At 38.1% G+C, this 21143-nt stretch overlaps 1 protein-coding gene across 1 annotated transcript in view; it reads left to right on the forward strand.

The window, feature by feature from the left end:
- The window catches only part of LOC123961589 (mucin-2-like), a 22382-nt gene extending 5008 nt beyond the window's left edge, over nt 1–17374 (forward strand). The window contains exons 3-40 of the mRNA XM_046037081.1: nt 2838–3093; nt 3192–3306; nt 3651–3741; nt 3835–3968; nt 4068–4284; nt 4970–5095; nt 5219–5333; nt 5435–5573; nt 5672–5785; nt 5866–5935; nt 6051–6188; nt 6781–6945; nt 7067–7161; nt 7244–7370; nt 7499–7754; nt 8352–8418; nt 9696–9875; nt 10215–10278; nt 10882–11010; nt 12705–12800; nt 12900–13072; nt 13217–13391; nt 13477–13724; nt 13891–14080; nt 14173–14377; nt 14495–14670; nt 14841–14910; nt 15122–15222; nt 15303–15334; nt 15426–15603; nt 15721–15825; nt 15913–15953; nt 16090–16212; nt 16321–16419; nt 16536–16664; nt 16801–16840; nt 16924–17047; nt 17170–17374. Of these exons, the coding sequence (XP_045893037.1) occupies nt 2838–3093; nt 3192–3306; nt 3651–3741; nt 3835–3968; nt 4068–4284; nt 4970–5095; nt 5219–5333; nt 5435–5573; nt 5672–5785; nt 5866–5935; nt 6051–6188; nt 6781–6945; nt 7067–7161; nt 7244–7370; nt 7499–7754; nt 8352–8418; nt 9696–9875; nt 10215–10278; nt 10882–11010; nt 12705–12800; nt 12900–13072; nt 13217–13391; nt 13477–13724; nt 13891–14080; nt 14173–14377; nt 14495–14670; nt 14841–14910; nt 15122–15222; nt 15303–15334; nt 15426–15603; nt 15721–15825; nt 15913–15953; nt 16090–16212; nt 16321–16419; nt 16536–16664; nt 16801–16840; nt 16924–17047; nt 17170–17374 (5108 nt within the window). The remainder of the gene's footprint in view (nt 1–2837; nt 3094–3191; nt 3307–3650; nt 3742–3834; nt 3969–4067; nt 4285–4969; nt 5096–5218; nt 5334–5434; nt 5574–5671; nt 5786–5865; nt 5936–6050; nt 6189–6780; nt 6946–7066; nt 7162–7243; nt 7371–7498; nt 7755–8351; nt 8419–9695; nt 9876–10214; nt 10279–10881; nt 11011–12704; nt 12801–12899; nt 13073–13216; nt 13392–13476; nt 13725–13890; nt 14081–14172; nt 14378–14494; nt 14671–14840; nt 14911–15121; nt 15223–15302; nt 15335–15425; nt 15604–15720; nt 15826–15912; nt 15954–16089; nt 16213–16320; nt 16420–16535; nt 16665–16800; nt 16841–16923; nt 17048–17169) is intronic.
- Nucleotides 17375–21143: the final 3769 nt, after the last annotated feature.

A 21143-nucleotide genomic window follows, 5' to 3' on the forward strand; every position in this document is an offset into this window, starting at 1 on the left:
CCACTTATCCCCCACTTACAATGCTGTCCTTTCATCACTTCCCAGGAAACTCAACAAACGTAACCTATTGGCCTCAGGTGAAGATACCAACGATGGTCGTTCAGTCTTGGCCACCGGTAGTCTTAACGACTGTAACGACTGTCGTCACAGCAACAAGGAACACTAACGAACCAGCGGTATCGATGACCCGGGCCAACGACCCCACTGAGGTTAAATAGCTGAGTTTCCCTGCCAGTCAGTCAGAACTGAAGAAGTCCTTTGGATGAGGGACGAAACGTCTTCCAGTATCTTCAACCAAGTCCAGTTGCCCTTGATTTTAACCTTCGTTGGCTAATCATAACTAATGATTGATATTTCCCATAATATAACCTGTGGAAAACTTTCCAAAGTCATTTTAAATTACACTCTTGAGTGTATTGTAGCATATAAGATTAAAAAAAAAACACTATTAACCCTGCTTAAATTTAAAGTAAAATATAATCTAAGATGTAAATGAATGTAGAAAACATACTGCAGCAAATTCATGTATTTGAGAATTTCTTGTTTACATTTGTTTATTCTTCTATATTAAAGCCTGTGAATTCTCACACACTGCCTCATTTAAAGCATCATTTCAGTCTGTTGTATGGGAAATTATGACAATCCTGACTGTAAGGATGTTAAAGACCTATTATGTCAACATGGATTGGATTACAAAATCTTGAATGGTCCTGCCTCTAATCAAAACTGTCTTTACGTAATTTGGGAGTGTACTGTCCTCCCTGAATCAACACAGGATATGCTGTCAGGCATAAATATCTATGCACCTTCCTCATGATGCAGCTGTCCCTCTGTAGGAGTGGTCAAAAAGCTCTGTTTGCACTTGGAGGAGCTCCCACTGAACATGTATTTGAGAACATGCTAAATAACTTTATGTTTGTTTCCAAGATGTAACCATAGATAAAACAAACGGGTAAACAGCTTTCTTAAGGCCGAACGTGTGTTATGAAATGTAAAAGATCAGCCTACCAGCTGTTGTAAAGTACTCGGTTGAAGCATCTGTTGATCAAAGAAATTTGGGTAGGCTATTACTTTGGTGTTTAATTAACTGTTTAGTGAACTTTCCTTGGTCTGTTAAAGAGTTTTCGACCATTAAATGGGGTTTAAACACATAGTTACTTTAGCCACTAGACAAAATTATTGTCATGACGTTGACTGAGAGTTGAATAAGGTTGCAGTTTGATACGATGCCAAGACTTGTGTGTGTGTTAGCGTGACACTGCAGGTAGAGAAGGACTGTAATCAAGGATGTAATACAATGAGTTCACTTGGACATCCTGTGCTATTCATGAACGAGATGACATTTAGAAAATGCAGTGTGCTCTCTTACCACATTAAAACATACATTAACTTCAAGTAGTGTAATAGTGAATAAATATTTTTTTTCTTTTAACAAGTTTTTATTTAATTTTTTTGAATATGTATCAACCCACACAGACACTTCACAAATCAATGAAACAAAAACACACAATCCTAACAAAGACAACCACAACCGACAAACAAAACAAAACAAAAACCATTGGCACCCTGGACAGCAACGTGTCTGGCAGAGGACATTTGTTGCATGTCGTTCCCCATGCATCTCTTCCCTCATCTCCTGTCATCTCTAATGTGTACTCTACTACTTTCATATAAAGGCATAAAATCCCATTATTATAACATAAAAAACCTCCACTTATGCCAGTAAACTTTTGGTGGTATAATGTTACACTGATCTGTTTTTCGTGTCAGCAATATGCTTCCGTAGAACTACCGTACATGTCACAGATTTCAGTGTAACACCAGCTCCAGTGTTTCCTGAGGATCATACTGAGAAAGTAGTTTGACATGGTGACATGGTGCTCCAAGTGCTCCCAGTGCCTCAATGGATTTATTTACGCTACGTTATGATTTGATTTTATTTAGTTTGTATTTTACACTGATGTAACTTGTTATCATTATTAATAAAATATACACTTTAGGGCATAGTTGACACATGTTCATACACATATCAGTAATCTATAGCTGCTTTTCCGGTGCAGGGCTGTGGAATCAAGTGTATCCTAGCTGACATTGGGCATGATGGGATTGGACAATAATCCAGTAATAATACTATTTTTGTAATTAATAACACAATTTGTATATCTATATATAAATGTAACATGGAATTTTATAGAAATATGTCACAGCATAGCATTCTCAAGTCCTGATCAGTCTGTGACACTGATTAATTATTTCATAATGACTTACTACTACTTACAGAATAAGTGTAGAACAGAGGAGCGCACTGTCAACTAAACTATTTTATTGCTGCTCATTCCTTCTGGAATACAAATTCTGAATTAAAGTGCAAACATATTTGTTCAATCAACAGATAAGGAGGATGTAGGAATTATTATATTGGACTTTTGAAAGGCGTCAGACATCCATTCAGCACATGTTTGGCAATAAAACATCAGTTCTCATTCCAAAGAAGGTGGGAGCAAAAAATGTGCAGTCTCAATATAAAGGGCTGTTAAGTGCAGTCTGATTATTACCTGCTCAGGAGACAGCAAGCCCAGGGTGACAAGGATGAGGTGGAGATGTGTGTGGTTGTGTTTCCTTTCTTTGTCTGTTGCCAGTGTCATTGATGTCCAAGCTAGACTGGGTAAGGTTCAAATGGTTTTGGATACTGTAGAACATTTTCAAGACTGTGTGAATTGATTATTCTGCTTTATTTATACATACAAGTGAATTATGTATAGCGCTGTCTCCAATATCAGTAATGTAGAGCATTTACTAACTCAAAATTGTTTTCTACACTTTAAAATCATCCCCAGTTCGCAACCATGTCAGCAGCATCTGCAGCACTTGGGGAAGAGAGCACTTTAAGACATTTGATGGTGATGTGTACCAGTTCCCTGGTATGTGTGAATACAACCTGGCCTCAGACTGCCATGAGTCCTACCAGGAGTTCTCAGTACACATGAAGAGGAAAGAGAATGATGGAAACCCTACAGTCAGTTATGTGGTGGTCACCATCAATGACCATTTATTCCACCTCACTAAGAGCCAGGTCACTGTGAATAGTCTTCCGTAAGTAAAAAGCTGTATTGCCTGTGAAAACAAGTGTAATCTTCTTTTCTATGACATTTATTAATTATTTAATAAAAAAACATTTTTCTTGTTCCCAGTATCAAAATGCCATACTACAACGCAGGGGTCCAAGTGGAAAGAAATGCTGTTTACATCAAGCTCCAATCTAAAGTCGGCCTCATTGTCACGTGGAATGGTGATGATGCAGTCATGGTAAAAAGTTAAAATAAAGATTTTCATCGTCTATATTCCTACTCTGCTAAAAACTGTATCTTGTTAAGAACATCAGAGCACCTATGGTGTGATACCCCAGGCAAAAATATATCTACACAGCTCACCTTAAAGTATATCGTATGAGGCACATACAATAGACTAGATAAGAAGTGCATTGTAAAAATAAAAAATTAAAAAAAGTTGAGAGTCTTTTATTCATGTGGATTCTTTCAGTCACTTTTCTCTCTTGATTGAGTTATACTTGACAAATAAGAAATAAAACAGTGGTAATGAGAGTAGATAAGTTCGAAGTATGATAGTACAAACCCCTTGCTGTGTTGTAGGTGGAACTGGATCCTGATTATGCTAATCGAACTTGTGGACTTTGTGGAGACTTCAATGGTGTTTCTGTCTACAATGAGTTCATTCATAATGGTATGTGTGGTTATTCACTTTGGGTATTTATGCATTCAAACAATCATCCACTGTATCTTTGATATTTCACACTATTATTACAATCAACTGCAGGTCGCAAAATGAGCCCCATTGAGTTTGGCAACAATCAGAAAGTCCATCGTCCAAACGACAATTGCGAGGACCCTTTTGAAGAGGAAGATGAATCACTGGAGGCTGTTACTGTGCCGGATTCATGCAAGGAGTTTGTGAGTTTATTATCCAACTAATTTTGGCAATAGTGATATTTAGTAGCATTTTCAACACAGTAACTTTGTCTCTTTTACCCATCTCTTTTTACCTTTTAGCAAACCACCTGTGAACGAATGCTTCGTTCAGAGTCCTGGAGCTCCTGCACCAAACTGATTAACCCTGAACCTTACATCCAGGCCTGTGTGCAGGACATGTGTGGCTGCAACAACAGAACAAATGACTTCTGTGTCTGCAGCACGCTTTCGGAGTTGTCTCGACAGTGTTCCCACGCAGGAGGGCAGCCTCCCAACTGGAGGACACCTCAGTTCTGTGGTAATGTTTGTGTCCTCTATTTTTGTTTTGTTAACATCTTAATAATTTATACAGTACAGGATGGAGAGGTTACTAAAGCACTGAAAAAAGCTCAGTGAAAGGTTTTTAAATATTTTAATAGTTCTTTGAATTAAAGCTACTATGGTACTGTATACGGTGGCACGGTGTTGCAGTGGTTAGCACTGTCGCCTCACAGCAACGCGGGTTCAAACCTCGTTGCCCTGGCCTTTCTGTGTGGAGTTTGCATCTCCGGGTGCTCCAGCTTCCTCCCACTGTCCAAAGACATGCGGACTAGGTAATTAATTGGTGACCCTAAATTGTCCTTAGGTGTGAGCATGAGTGGTTGTTTGTCTATGTGTGGCCCTGCGATGGACTGGCCAGTCCAGGGTGTACCCCGCCTTTCGCCTGATGTCAGCTGGGATTGGCTCCTGCCTGTACACAGGATAAGTGGTTGACGATGGATGGATATTACTGTATGAATATTATTACATTTTCTCATGTAGCTCTAGGGTGTCTATTTTACAATTTAGCAAAAACAGTTTCAAACTACACAAGTGCAAGTGAAATAATTACACAACAAATCTACTTTTGTTACACTAAATAAAATGAGTTTCATCCACCTTTGATATACTATTGAATAATTCACACCTGCCTCAGTTTTTTTGTCAATTGCTTATCTTCGCAGCTAAACAGTGCCCATTCAACATGGTTTATGAAGAGAGTGGTTCCCCTTGTATAGACACATGCACACATCTGGACACAAGTTCACTGTGTGAAGGCCACAAAATGGATGGCTGCTTCTGTCCTCCTGGTTGGTACTCTTTACATATGCACATTTTTCATGTTTCAGTTTTTGTTACCCTTAAAGTTTCTTTTAGACTTCATCTTCCTATTCTGTGAATATTCATGTTCATGTCACATGTGTTTATGTCAGGAACTGTGTTTGATGATATTTCCTTGAGAGGGTGCATTGCTCAATCTGAATGTCAGTGCAAGCACGACAAAATCTATAACCCTGGTGAAGTTTATCGACAGGACAGAGAGGAATGGTATGTCACGTATTTCATAATGTCAGTAACATAATATTTCATACTGGTCTCCTTAAACATTTATATTTTTTTGCTAACTTTAATTATTTGAATTGTTCTAGCACATGTTTTGAGGGTAGATGGGCTTGTGAGAGCCTTCAGACTCCTGCTACATGTGCAGTGGAAGAGGGTTCACATGTAACTACATTTGATGGGAAAACTTACACCTTTCATGGAGACTGTTTCTACACCCTAGCCAAGGTGGAAAGCAAGGTGAATCAACTGTTGCTTTAAAAATATATAATTTGCTGATGAAAGAAATTTGCTATTTAATTTTGCCCATACAATGTGTATTTCAGACTAATTCAAGTCCAAAGTTCACCATCCTGGTTCAGTTGGTGCCATGTAGACATCTAGAGTCTGACACTTGTCTTAAGACCCTTAAAATCCTGCTGAACAATGACAAAAACAACGTGAGTTAAAGAAGAGTAGTTATTTATTAATTCATACTGATATCTGCAACTCTCCAATGATCAATTGTATTTTTATTCAGGTGTTGACGTTCACTTCCGATGGTACAGTAAAGCAGAATATGCAGACTATCACTTTGCCACACCACTCAGGTGGGTCACACAATATGAAACTCTTGTATGTATGAATTATACATATTATTGTCTTCTTTCATTTATGCATCAGCAAATGATCTGACTTTTTTTGGGAATTTGTCTTTATTCAAAGGTGACATCAACATATTCCATGCTTCATCCTTTCACATCTTGCTCCAGACCAGCTTTGGGTTGCAAATTCAGATCCAGCATGTGCCTGTCATGCAAGTCTATGTCAGCCTGGAACAGAGCTACAGAGCAAAGACACGTGGTACGTTTTACCTTTGTCTTCACATGAAATATTGGCATCATCAAATTATTTTGTAACATTAGAATACAGTACATTAATGCATTATTAGTTGCCGTAGATATTGCATACTACAGTCTGGCAATGATGACAACAGTAATGTTGATTTATTAGGGTATTATGAAACAAAACAATACAGTCTTATAAATTTATCAGTTAAAAACACACAATATTTATTGGCTAAGTAGTGCTAAACAGTTGGACACAAATGTGTATTATAATATTTGGTAATAGTTTAATAGTCAGTAATCACACAGAAAATTTCGAAATCCCTGGTTGTCACCCCATCATGTTACACCCATCCCTGAATCCCTCCAAACAAAAAAACAATATAAGGTATATAAATACATGAGTAAATGAAATAGGGGTGGCTTTCAAATATACATCAATTGTATACTATTTTATCTTAATTGCAATAAATTAACCATATTCCTAATCCCATGAATTGTCTTGATTTTGTTTCCTTATAATAGTGATGCCAGCTTTGTGGTTATAGCCAGTTACCTGTGCATAAGTGCTGATAAATTTCTTCTTCTAAAATATTTGGTGTCTTTAGGTTTATGCGGGAATTACAACATGGTCCTGTCTGATGACATGAAGACTCCACAGGGGATCGTGGAGGGAACAGCAGCAACTTTTAGTAACTCCTGGAAGGCTAACTTCATGTGCCGAGACAGAGAGGAAAGACTTGATGACCCCTGTGCCTTCAGTGTGGAAAATGGTAAAAAAAAAACAAAAACACTCACTGATTATACTACTGTTTGTTTGTTTATTAGAAATTTAGACAGTTCAACAGAATAGTGGACAGTAAAAGTTAAAAGTTAATTGTTCTCCACTTTTAGAGAATTACGCCAAACACTGGTGCACCTTGCTACTAAGTCCAAACAGTACCTTTGCACAGTGCCATTCAGTGACGGATCCTGAGATGTACTACAAGGTACAGCAAAAAATTCTCATCTTTGACTGACTTACATTTTGATGAGTATAATTTTGTGTTAAGTGTTTGCTCTCTTCTGCAGCGATGTACTTATGCTAGCTGTAACTGTGAGAAGAGTGAGGCCTGCCTCTGTGCTGTCTTCTCCTCCTATGCCAGAGCTTGTGCATCAAAGGGAGTGTTCCTGACAGACTGGAGACAGAATGTTTGCGGTAAGTATTTATTTCATTGTTATGTTTTGGTAAAGTTGAGTGAGTGAGTGAGTTTGATGAACATCTTCCCTTTCGTTTGTTAGACATAAAACTATGAAGTAATCAACTTTACATTGTGCACAAAACAGATAAATACACAAGGAGCTGTCCAGCATCTCAGACCTTCTCTTACAAGAATCAGAGATGCCAGCTGACTTGCAGATCGTTGGGCGCAAAGCAGAAAAGCTGCACTTCTGACTTCTTGCCTGTGGATGGCTGCTCCTGCTCAGAGGGTCTCTACCTAAATGAAAACGGTTTGTGCGTCCCCATGGCAAAATGCTCCTGCTACCATAATGAAGTCTACATCCAGGCAGGAAAGTCCATCAGCATGAAAGACGAGCACTGGTGAGTAAGTTGTTTGCAATTTGGTGTCAATGGACTTAAAATAATTTATCCTGGACTAAGGTTTTTAGCATGAATGCAATGTCTGTTGTATGTGAGAAACTAAATTGGTAGTGTTGTAATGTCTTTTTCTAGTGTGTGCACTAATGGAATACTTCATTGCCATTCTATGAGATCCCGCTCATCAAGTATGTTTCACTTTTTGTTTGTTTTTTAAGCACAACACAACTTTTTGGTTGATACAATGTATATTAAATTAGTTTCTGCTTCTTTTACAGTATGCCCTTTTCCAAAAGTATTCTACAACTGCTCCACTGCAGGCACAGGAGAGCTTGGACTGCAGTGTGCTCGAACTTGTTTAAATCTGGACAGCAATGATTGTGTGAGCTATTTATGCATGAGTCCAAATTGACGTCTTGGTCTCAAATCACTGGATCTAATATATATTTCCTGAATTTAAAGGTGTAATGTAACAATACAGTGTGTTACACCTTAATTAGTTTCTGTAGCATTTTCTGGAGAATTTTGCACACGTAATTCTTAACAAGTATCAGTAGTGTTTTCTCATTTTCTATCCCTGTGATCTTTCCATTTTCCCAGGACTCCACAGAGTGTGAATCTGGCTGTCAGTGTCCAGGTGGCCTTATTGATGATGGCAAAGGCTCCTGTGTGAAAGAAAATGAATGTCCATGTCAGCATGATGGGCGTCTTTATAGTGCTGGAACAAAAATCCCTAACCAGTGCAACAGCTGGTACGAACTTGTTTTAATCAGATGTATGATGTAGCATGGTAAACAAATATTATCATGTTTGCCTGCATGTTTTTTTTTTAATTGCAGTATTCAAATCACTATTATTATTATTTTTTTTTTTTTCCCAATTTCCGATACATCTAGTACCTGCAAAAATGGAAACTGGGAGTGCACAGAGAAAAAATGTCCTGGAACTTGCATTATTTATGGGAGTGGTCACTACAATACATTTGATCAGCGAACATATGGGTTTCAAGGACATTGCGAATATGTTGCTGTTAAGGTAAACAAAGCATGTCAAAATCTTCTAAATGACAGGCTGTGTCTGAAATCACCCCATTTTCGCTCTTTCACTACTCACTATCTTGTACACTTAATATTTTACTTAATCGTGAGCAGTTAATTGAGAATTCAAAATGCAGCACATTGCATGGTGGGATTGTCAGTAAAAAGTAGTGTCCATGCCATGGATCTTTTGTACAATTTAACAATCTAATAAAATATATACAGTAAATGTACTGCACTATATGGTAAGTAGGGAGTGATTTAAGACACAGCCAAAAGTTATACTTAATATTATATCCTCTCAGTCTCCATCTCATTAATTCATGGATGACGTTTATAAAACCTATTGCTAATCTTGAACACCAGAGTTAAGAGACAGTCAATTTTTGATGATTGCCTCAACTATGGTATATTTACTGACATTCACTTTAAAATAAGTGCTTGTCATAATGAGAAACATGAATGAAAATTGCAGATAACTAATGTGATTGTGCTCTCCTGGGGATCAATTACACTTGATTTTATGTCCTAGCTTTTCTGGAAAAATATTAATATTGTGGGCTAGTAAAGGCCAAGCTGAAGTTTGATTTGATCAATGGTCTCTGTCTACTGTGAAGCAAACATGCAAAATGTTGATAATAATAATAATGAATATCTCTCTTTTAAGAACAACTGTGGGACTAAAACAGTACAGGACAACTTTGGTGTTATCACAGAAAATGTACCATGTGGAACTACAGGTACTACATGCTCCAAAATTGTCCGAATCCAACTGGGGGTAAGACAAAATACCAGCACCTGTTTTCTGTGCCTAAAATACTGAACATAACTCAATACATTATGTCATATATCAAGCTGCAGTTTTTACTTTACAATGAAAGCAACTGAAATCTCCTTAACATTGCAGCGAATGGAAGTCAAACTATCAAAGGGTCACTATAAGGAAGAGGACCTTGGAGATGGCCCTCAGATTCAGTACAAAATAAGGAGGGTTGGGTTGTATCTGGTTATAGAATCTGCCATTGGTCTGACAGTGATGTGGGATCGCAAAACAACTGTTCGCGTCCTCCTAGAACCACGGCACAGCGTGAGTCACTGTGGTTGTTGATGGAGTCATTGTTTGTGATGATGACTGAAATCTCTTTCAGTGTCAGAGTTTTAGAGTTTTCATATGATGGACCATTTTTTTCTCATCTGTAGTTTTTCTATCTTGGCTGATCATTTTGTTTTGCCCTTTATAAGCTTTCTGACAAAAATGGCAACAAATTCCAATATTCATAACATATGAAGTAAATACAATTGAATATTCTGTTTGTCAACATAATACAGGTGTAGTGACGCCTGGAAAATGCTTGTTTCTTGTATCTATATAGAATATTGTCCTCTTATAAAGTAAGGAACTGACTCCTTTTGTTCGGCCATACAGGGAGAGGTATGTGGCCTGTGTGGAGATTTTGACGGTGATGGACAGAATGACTTCACCACCCAGGGTCAGCTGGCAGTGAGCAATCCATTAGAGTTTGCAAACAGTTGGAAAGTGTCAAGCAGCTGCGCAGATGTGGAAATGAATGTTGACCCTTGTGGAGCAAGACCTAATAGACATCACTGGGCAAAAATGATGTGCAGCATTATAATTGCAAAGGATGGTACTTTCAAAGACTGCCACAATAAGGTAATGTTTGCTAATTATCATCATTTAAAGTAACATCATTTAATGTTAAACACATTATAAAAATCAATCATATGTTTTTATAACTAAACAGGTAGATCCCCATCCATTTTATGAAAACTGTGTGACAGACTCATGTGCTTGTGACTCTGGAGGAGACTGTGAGTGTTTCTGCACAGCAGTTGCATCTTATGCTCAAGCTTGTAATGAGGCCGGTGTCTGTGTTGCATGGAGAACTCCAGAAATCTGTCGTAAGTAAACTACAATTTCCAAGACCATGTTTTTAGATCCCCAAATCCTTATGACCCCAGCATTTGAGATTTGATATGTGTGATGTATGTATGGGAATTCTTTGCTGTTCTACTTTTTTAAATCAACATTTCCTTTATTTAAAACATAACATCCATTGTGTCTTTTCTTTTAGCTGTCTTTTGTGACTACTACAACAGCCCAGGTGAATGCAAATGGCACTACAACCCTTGCCACACACCTTGCTACAAGACCTGCTTGAATCCACAAGGAATTTGTAGCAACCCTTTACCCCACCTGGAAGGTAAGAGGTTAACTCACAATGTCTCACCTTACCTCTCATTCATGCGCTTGTTAAAATAGTAAATGTTGAAGTGATTCTATTTGAAAGAGTACCTGGCCAGCTTCAGCTTCTGTGATTTTTGCAGGCTGTTACCCTGTATGCCCAGAAGATAAGCCCATATTTGATGAGAAGACCCAGATGTGTGTGGAGGAATGTCCAGGTTGCTTTTACAATGGAACTAGATATGAGGAAAATGATGTTATTTACAACGTGACTGACAATTTGGGAATGTGCTACCATGCAATATGCTTTAATGCAACAGTGATATTTGGAAATGAAATCTGCACAACACCTGAACCTCCAACTACAACACCAGTGTCAACTATAACCACACAAACTACAACTGAACCTCCCACAACAACCCCAGTGCCAACTGTAACCACACAAACTACAACTGAACCTCCCACAACAACCCCAGTGCCAACTGTAACCACAGAAGCTACAACTGAACCTCCAACTACAACACCAGGGCCAACTACAACCACAAAAGGTCCAACTGAACCTCCAACTACAACACCAGGGCCAACTACAACCACACAAACTACAACTGAACCTCCCACAACAACCCCAGGGCCAACTACAACCACAGAAGCTACAACTCCTACCACTACTCAGTGTATTACAACCTGCGAGTGGTCAGACTGGTATGATGTGCATAACCCTCAAAAGGACAAAAGTGACTGGGAAACATACAAAAACATCACAGATAGTGGATTAAAAATATGCAAAAAACCCACAGAAATTGAATGTAGAGCAACAATTTCTCCTAACAAAGACTTCAATGACTTTGTGAGTGAAACTGGCCAAGTTGTTACCTGTGATGTTGGATATGGTCTGATATGTCGAAAAGAGGATCAGGTCAGACCTCCACGGAAATGCTTCAACTATAAGATCAAAGTATGTTGTGAGGTAGAGATGTGTATTACTACAACCCCATCACCTCCTACTACAACCACAGTGCGAACTACAACCACAAAAGCTACAACTGAACCTCCAACTACAACCCCAGTGCCAACTACAACCACACAAACTACAACTGAACCTCCAACTACAACCCCAGTGCCAACTACAACCACAAAAGGTCCAACTGAACCTCCCACTACAACCCCAGTGCCAACTACAACCACAGAAGCTACAACTGAACCTCCAACTACAACCACAGTGCCAACTTTAACCACAGAAGCTACAACTGAACCTCCAACTACAACACCAGTGCCAACTACAACCACAAAAGTTCCAGCTGAACCTCCAACTACAACACCAGGGCCAACTACAACCACAAAAGGTCCAACTGAACCTCCAACTACAACACCAGGGCCAACTACAACCACAAAAGCTACAACTGAACCTCCAACTACAACCACAACAAAGGTACAACTGAACCTCCCACTACAACCCCAGGGCCAACTACAACCACAGAAGCTACAACTGAACCTCCAACTACAACACAGTGCCAACTGTAACCACAGAAGCTACAACTGAACCTCCAACTACAACACCAGGGCCAACTACAACCACAAAAGTTCCACCTGAACCTCCAACTACAACACCAGGGCCAACTACAACCACAAAAGCTACAACTGAACCTCCAACTACAACACCAGTGACAACTACAACCACACAATCTACAACTGAACCTCCAACTACTACCACAGTGCCAACTACAACCACAAAAGGTCCAACTGAGCCTCCATCTACAACACCAACTACAGAATGCTTCTGTATAGTTAATGGCAAGCATTATAGTCCAGGTAAGGAAATACATTTAAATATTTGACAGTGGCAAGCTATATGCAGTCTCAAATTCTTTCAAATTCAAAAGATTTACCGCTGTGTTTTCTCACCATTAGGGGATGTAATATTTGACATGGAACACATTGGATCAGGTGTATGTCTCACAATGACATGTTCTGCTATTTGTGAGATTCACAACAAGACTGAAATTTGCACGACTACGGCTATGCCTTCAACCACTCCTTCAACCACTCCTTCTGTACCTACCTGCCCTGAATGGGATGTAGGAGTAAGAATCTTAATATACCTAGCACATTAAAACATGTACTAATTTATGTTATACTCATATATTTCATAACACTGCACATTTGCAAATGAAAAGAAAAACAGGTTTCTTGCAGTGATTTTACCCCCTTTTTTCTCTTTACATCAGCAAAATGATACTTTTTATCTGTGCAACTGCACCATGGCCAGATGCATTGAGAACAATACAATTGAAATAATTCCATATGAATGTCCACCTATTGAGAACATCACTTGTGCCAATGGAAAGAAACCAGTTCTTGTGTATGATGAGTACTTCTGCTGCCGACATTACGCTTGTGACTGTACGTTTTTCTATGGTTAAAATAACTCATATGTTTCTCTTTTAAGTACATTTTAGATTTTAAACTTTTTTGTTTTTCTTTTCAGGTGTATGTGAAGGCTGGGGAGATCCTCATTACAACACATTTGATGGACTTTATTACAGTTATCAAGGAAATTGTACTTATGTCTTGATGGAAGAGATTTTTCCAAAACACAACTTGAAGATTTATATTGACAATGTCTTTTGTGATCCCACTGAAGATGTTTCTTGTCCGAGATCGATAATTATATCATACAATGGACATGTTTTCACGCTCATAAATCATAACCTTGTTGGAGCAGCACGGTTAGAGGTAAATAGGGTGACATGAAGGCTTTATAGTTACATTATACATTTTGAAAAGCTCACCAGACTAACTTCATGGAGATTAATACTGTTAATGTAAGGGAAACAGCAGTCATGTCATAGTATATTATATTTTTTCTTGTCATATAGTGTATTTATTGTTTTTCCTATAGGCACTCAAAGATGGAGCATCTCTGAAGCTACCTTATTTACCCACACAAACAGGTGTTAAGATCTTGAATTCTGGCATTAACTTGATTTTGGAGATCCCTCGTCTAAATGTGGTCATTACATTTGGAATCACTGGCTTTAGTGTCAATCTTCCATTTAAAAACTTTGGCAAAAACACACAGGGTCATTGTGGTAAGAACATCTCTCTCTTCAGCTGCCATATTGGTCAATCATTTGCTTGAGTTTAGACCGTACTATTAACTGTTTTGTGACTCTGCTGTCAGGAACATGCAATAACAACCAGGCTGATGACTGCATGTTGCCTGGAGGCCAGCTAGTGGAAAGTTGTGCCGTAATGGCCGACTATTGGCTTACCAAGGACATATCTCAACCTAACTGCCAGATACCATCTGTACTGCCCACCAGTAAACCTGAACCTCTACCAACGCCTTGCAAGCCAGACTCCATGTGTGATCTGCTGAAGAGCAGGTAGACATTCTCAAATCTATCGTAGTAGTTCACATTCACCCCCTTAACTTTGACATATTGCAGTTAAATTATAATAGCTTTTTTATTTGGGTTTTAATATATGTTTTACTTTCACAGTGTCTTTGCAGAATGCCATCCCTTTGTCTCACCTGACAATTTCCACCGAGGTTGTGTTTTTGATAGCTGCCATGTTTCCAACCCAGTAGTGGAGTGCACAAGTTTGCAGACTTATGCTGCTGCCTGTGCTCAGGCAGGGGTTTGCATTCACTGGAGGAATCATACAAAACTGTGTGGTAGGCAACCACTTATGTTAAATTCTAGGATCAGAATAATAAGGAGGGGAAACTCATTTATTTTACTTTTGTTGTATCTAGCACGCATTGAACAGGCTTTTTTTTGTATACAGTATGTACGCTGTATGCCTTTTAAAAATAACCAATTGAGTTATTTTAATTACTAACAGCAATTGCCTGCCCATCAAACAAAGTGTACAAGCCATGTGGTCCTGCAGAACAGCCAACCTGTGAAGACAAGTAAGTTTCAACAAAAATGAACTGTGCTCATTTTACAGTTTATTTGCATATTGGCATTTCCTACAACAAGGATCTAACTGAACTGACAGTACATATTTCTTGTTAACAACATAGCAATAAGCATATTAGAAAACAGTAAAGTAACTGTGTTACTGTGTTGAGATCTCAAAGAAGTAACTATCTGTTCTTTCCTGATGATTCAATATTACAGCCCTAATGAACTAACCATGAACTTCACCACTGAGGGCTGCTTTTGTCCTGAGGGAATGAAACTCTTCAACAAAGAGTCTGGCCTATGTGTTAATAAGTGTGGTAAGTCCTCAAGTCTTATCATTGAGTTGAATATATTTCATCAATCTTGAAGTTCTACAGGATTGCTATTTTTCCAACAGGATGTCTTGATCCTGAGGGTATTCCGCGTGAGGTGAGCCAAGTCTTCTATAATGTTAAAATCCTAACTAGTGTTATTTACTTGCAAGAGATAATTATGTCATTACTGTGGTTTGTTCTTTCAGTTTAATGAGAGGTTTGAGTACAAATGCCAAAACTGCATCTGCAACGAGTCCTCCAAGACTGTGTCTTGTAAGCCTAAGGTGTGCCCAACACCCCCTCTAACAAACTGCACTGGTCCAGGGTTTGTCCTTGTCAAACAACCAGATCCCTCAGACCCCTGCTGTTCTGCTGATGTTTGCCGTAAGTTACCTAGCCTCAATGCACATTTGACTTCCACAGATTTCAGAATCCTTTTCATCAACAGCTCTGGAGGATGGATCTTAACTATTTACTATCATTGTCTTATCATCACCATAGAATGTCACAGCAGCACTTGCCCAGTCACCAGCATGAACTGTCCAGTTGGATACACGTCAGTTGTCAGTGTTCCTGAAGGAAAATGCTGTCAAGAACATATTTGTGGTGAGCTTATTAAGTTTGACGTTATAAAGAACCTAGTGACAGAAGTGACACTTTTAACACAGTTTCCATTGTCTTGCTCTTTTTTAGAGCCTAAAAGAGTTTGTGTCCACAAAGGAAGTGAATACCAGGTAAATAAGAAATGGAAATGTGAGAATGATTTGTCATGTAATTTGTTAATATATCACCTTTGTCATTTAATAGGATCTATTGCTTTCTGTATGTTTAGAAACACAAGTAAGAATAAATTTCTTCTTTATTTGCTAGCCTGGTACTTTGGTTCCTGCAATAGAATGTCAGAAGTGTCTCTGTACCAATGAAGTGGACCCCAGTACTCATCTATTCAAGATAACTTGTGAGTTCCAGCATTGTCAAGAAAACTGTGAAATGGTAAGAGAAATGACCCATTATTACCATATACACATTTTTTTCCTCAGAACATGTTTACTGGGAGGGTGAAAATCTGGACTTGGCAACTAAATCCCCTCTTTCTTTCAGGGATATGAATATGTGGAAACTGATTCAGATAAATGCTGTGGAAAGTGTGTACAGACACAGTGTGTCGTCAGTGTCAATAGCACCAAGCAACTCTTGATGGTAAGTTGGGTCTGTTGGTAATGACTCCACATGATCATATTTAATAGGTTAAAGTACCTCAGTATTTTGATATCTGTGTGTGTGTGTGTGTGTGTGTACATCTCACTGCTCTCCAGCCAGGACAAACCTGGTCACCACCTGAGAATAAGTGCGAGTACTACACCTGTGTGAAGAGTGGTGAAACTTTAACAACGATAAGTTCACACATTGTCTGCCCACCATTCAAAGAAAGCAACTGCCAACCTGTAAGTATCACTTTCAATAAATTATTTTCCATTGACTTAATAAATGCTGTTGATTTTATACTAAATCCTTTTCTGAAAGCAAACGACATCATCCCTTTTGAAAATAGTTTGAAATGTTGTTTATTTTCCTTCTTAGGACACAATTCAGACTGCAGCAAATGGCTGTTGTAAAATTTGTGAGTATGACATTTTCTTTACTTTTAGATAGAAGGTACTTAAATGAAAACAGTAAAATAAAGGGTGTGTCTCTTTTGAAAAGGTGTGGAGCGGGAGAAGGCCTGCAAATTAGAATCCATGAAAACCCAGATTATGCTCAGGGATTGTCAGTCATACCAGGAGGTGGATATGCCCTATTGTGAAGGATCCTGCAACACTTTTGCCAAGTAAGCATGATATTATTAATATTTCTCATATCACAACCTATTACATTTGGTAAATTAAGATTTTTGATATAGTTTCTGCAGATTTTAAGTTTATTAATCAATCCTGCCTCTGCTTTCTTCAGGTACTCTGAAAAAGCAGCAGCTCTGCATTATTCTTGCTCCTGCTGTAAGGAGACACGCTTCAGCAATCGCACCATTGACTTGCACTGCCTGAATGGAGATGTGGTTCCCTACACATACATCCATGTAGAGGAGTGTAGCTGTAGCCCCACAGACTGCAACACAGCTGCTGGACAACCTGCTCGCAGGAGGCGATCATCACATTAGTGGATGTGGAATGTGAAAGTTTTTTCCCATATTGTCTTAACAATCATTGCATCTCCTACAAAATAATTGTCATTGTAGAGAGAGTATTTATCTGTTGATTAAATAAAAAAATTGCAACTCTATTTATGTCCCATCTCATATATTATCTTGTTTTTGCTAATCCAGCTTTTGTTTGTTCATTGTTTAAATTTGTAATCTTGATTATCAATTTTCAAAACTAACAAGAATATTTATTATCAATTTCACACAGACCCAAAAGATATATCTTTTGTATCTGACATTTGGTATCTTTGGAAGCTCTGGGGTCTCCACTAAAATCTCAGATCAGTGGGGTCAACAGTGAACATTTCTAACAGGCTATGTATTGCTGTGGTGTGAGAACAGCTGGTATGCAGTGTATATACTTTTCTCTGTGGCAGTGAGCGACAACAATACTCAGGCAAATGTATCTTATCTTACTCTTATCTTATCTAAATATGATCTTACTACTACGTGTAAGAAAGAAGGTAATGATACCAGAAAACAAGAAAACTTGTATAAACTTTCTCAGCTGCAGTCCCACCGTCCATACCTATAACAGTAGGGGGTGTGATTTTACCCTCTCTTTAACAACAGCATTGAGGTCAGAGGGCAACAGGAATTAATATTATTATTTAATAATAATTAAATTAATATTATCACCTGCATTATCCCCCAAACGAACTGAATGATTTTGAAAAAATATCTATTTGCGATTATTTGACTGACATTGCAATTTGTGATGCTGGGGGCATTCATCATTATTCTCATTTTTATTGAAAAACAAATAAAATTTAATTAGGGTGTGATTTTTTTGCAGGAATCTACGCCTACGATCTTTAGCTTAAAAAAGTATTTTATACTGTACTGTACTGTGTTTATACATTACCTTCAAGAAAGTGCTTTAATGACCGCTTTAATGACCACCTGTTTTTGAAATAATTCTGTGACTGCAATGAGAGGCACAAATAGAGGCCATTTTAACTGATAGAAATCCACATTTAGGTTACTGTGATCGTCAGGTTTAACATGCTGAGGCTGACTTGTATTTTTATTTATCTCATCAAGATCACAACATTTCCGGATGTTTTTTTTTTGCATTATGACATCTCACTCAACAATGTGTTTCCTTTGGCTGGGACCCTTTTATTCTAAGGAATGATTCATGATCTGAAGTCTAAGGCTTTCCTAAAAGTAATTTGTACTCTACTGTACAAACATGCTTTCTTGGCATTGATGTTACAGTTTTTTACCACTGCTTACACCGTTTTCAAAACTATGTCTCCTTTTTTCAAAACTCTACACACAATTCCCCAAACTGCTCACACAAAATGCAAAATGCCTCATATGTTCATTCAAAATACCATAAACACATCCCAAAATGAAGCATTGGCATCAGATGGCAAACACTTTTTTCAAAAAGTAAGTAACTTCTTTGATATACCATTTACACACTCTTGTTCTAAATCTAAAGCTCTTTTGTTTTTTATAGGCTTATGTGTACATTTCCATACAATGTTCTAGAGTGAAAGTAATCTGCTAAGAGGTGCTGAAAAGTGCACTAGATTACATTGTTGCATACCTGTTCTAATTTCTGAAGAATCAAATTATGGATGCCAATGTAAAGCAATCCAAGTTGGGCTGGAATCTCAAGCTGATGATACACGGGGCAACTTTTTGAGCAATGTTGCTGGGCAATCTTGCTAGTTGCAAGTCTGACTATGTTTTGAATGGATAGCGGCGGTGCGGGGCGGGTGGCGGAGTGGTGGGGGAAATGGATTACGGTAGTAATCTTTACTCATTACCATTGACGGCAACATTGCCCTGCACGATTGCTCTAAAAGTTACTCTGTGTGTCATCACCTTCAGCCCAGCTTCACTCATTGTCAACCTATGGTTGATCACATGATCAATAAGTGTGGCCCTGAACTCATCAGTGATGGCTCTCACTACTTTGCCCTCGTCCTCCTGGTCGTCCTCCTCCTTTCCAACACTTCCTCCTTGAACTTGTCCTCATTGTTGTCCCTTGCCTCTCTCTCCTACTCCCCTTGCTCTCTGTCCATTGTTGGCATCCATTGTTCAAAACAGTAGTATACAGTAGACCTATAAATATAGTTTTACTTTATACTAAAGCAGTGATTGGTAAGTGATCAGTAAAGCAGTTTGTGTTTGCACATGTGAGGAGTGGGTGTGAGACCTGGTGAGTAAGTGTAGCATTTTCATTGGTAGTGTTTTGAAAAGGAAAGCGGGTCACTTCCTGTTCGATTTTTGTGTCTTAGGTAGAGAATTGTGTATAGTATTTTGAAAAAAATGTTTTATGCAATTGAAAACTGAGCGAAAGGCTGAGAAATAGCTAATGTTTTATTGAGATTTGAGATGAGGTTTTGCTCTTTGAGTGAAAGGTTTCAAAAATGTGTGACATGTAAAGTTTTTCTGTGTAAGCAGTTGTAAAAAACTATAACACCATGGCTCTATTATAGGGGTGGGAATCATCAGATATTATCACGATACTTACGTCACGATACGATATTGCGATTTTAAACATATTGCAATATATTGCAAATTATTACCTTTTTTCCAACTTCAAATTGTGTCCCCAAAAGAAAACTCTTTTTCTTGTAGACTGAAAAAGCAATTGATTTTATTATTATACTACCAAAAAGTAAAATTCTTATGTACAATTTAAATAATAAAAGATCGATACTTGACCTCTGTGTATTGAAACAATATTGCCACGGATAATAATATGCTGTATCGATTTTTCTCCACACCCCTACTATATTACATATTATTACATCTTACATCTTAACAAGAAAACAAAAACAATAGATAAATTATGAGAAGACATCAAATAATCTAAACAGTACAGTCTATTAGAACTTAAAATACACATAGTATAAGGTAAATATCAAGTGGTACTGCTGACTATACAGTATACAGATGGAAGCAGAGAAAAATATTCCAGTTGTCAATAATTAATTCCGGAAAACATTTCATTACTCTACATACCTAAGACTTTCATCTCTGCTGCTCACAACGCGAGTCACTTCGAAAGCTTCATCTCAAGCTATTATTTTACAATATTACAACATATCTAATACAGATATAATAAGGTTATTACAGTTTCTCTCAATTGCTGCAATTAATTTTTTTAAAATAAAACACTAACATTCAATATTGTTCACTCAAGTCAGCATAGGTTGAGCTCAGTTAGCACACAACTACCCAGGTGGAAACACAAACAGTCATAAATGATAACACACCAACCAGAACCTTCAATAGAAAAGGGCCAGAGTCAGTTTATTTAGTTTTGGACCAATGGATCCAGAGATATTTGAAAAAGAGGTGGAGGAGGAAGAGGAGGAGAAAGAGCAGTATGGAGAGGAGGAAGAGGTGAAGGAAGAGGAACAGTAGGAGTTAGAGGAGGAGATGGGATAGGAGGAAGATGAGGAGGAGGAGGACGTAGAGTATGAGAATCTCTGTCCTGTCCCAGACCAAAGACTAGACAATGGGGCAGAAAAATTAGTTGTTTGGTGTGTTGTACTGTAAAGTACACTAGGAAATAAAAACTGTGCAAATGGCTACATTTGTTATACCTTTTTTTTCTCTTTTCTTTTACTGACTTATAACCAGTTTTTGTAGTATTGTTTTGAATTTATCTCACCAGTGTGTTAAACTGTGTTGCAGTGTGTGTGTGTTTTTGAGGGCTTGTGTGTCATGTCTGAGGGCAAAGTTTAGTTTTTCAGCAAGA

Source organism: Micropterus dolomieu, linkage group LG22 (assembly GCF_021292245.1).
Source record: "Micropterus dolomieu isolate WLL.071019.BEF.003 ecotype Adirondacks linkage group LG22, ASM2129224v1, whole genome shotgun sequence".
NCBI classification, from domain to species: Eukaryota; Metazoa; Chordata; class Actinopteri; order Centrarchiformes; family Centrarchidae; genus Micropterus; species Micropterus dolomieu.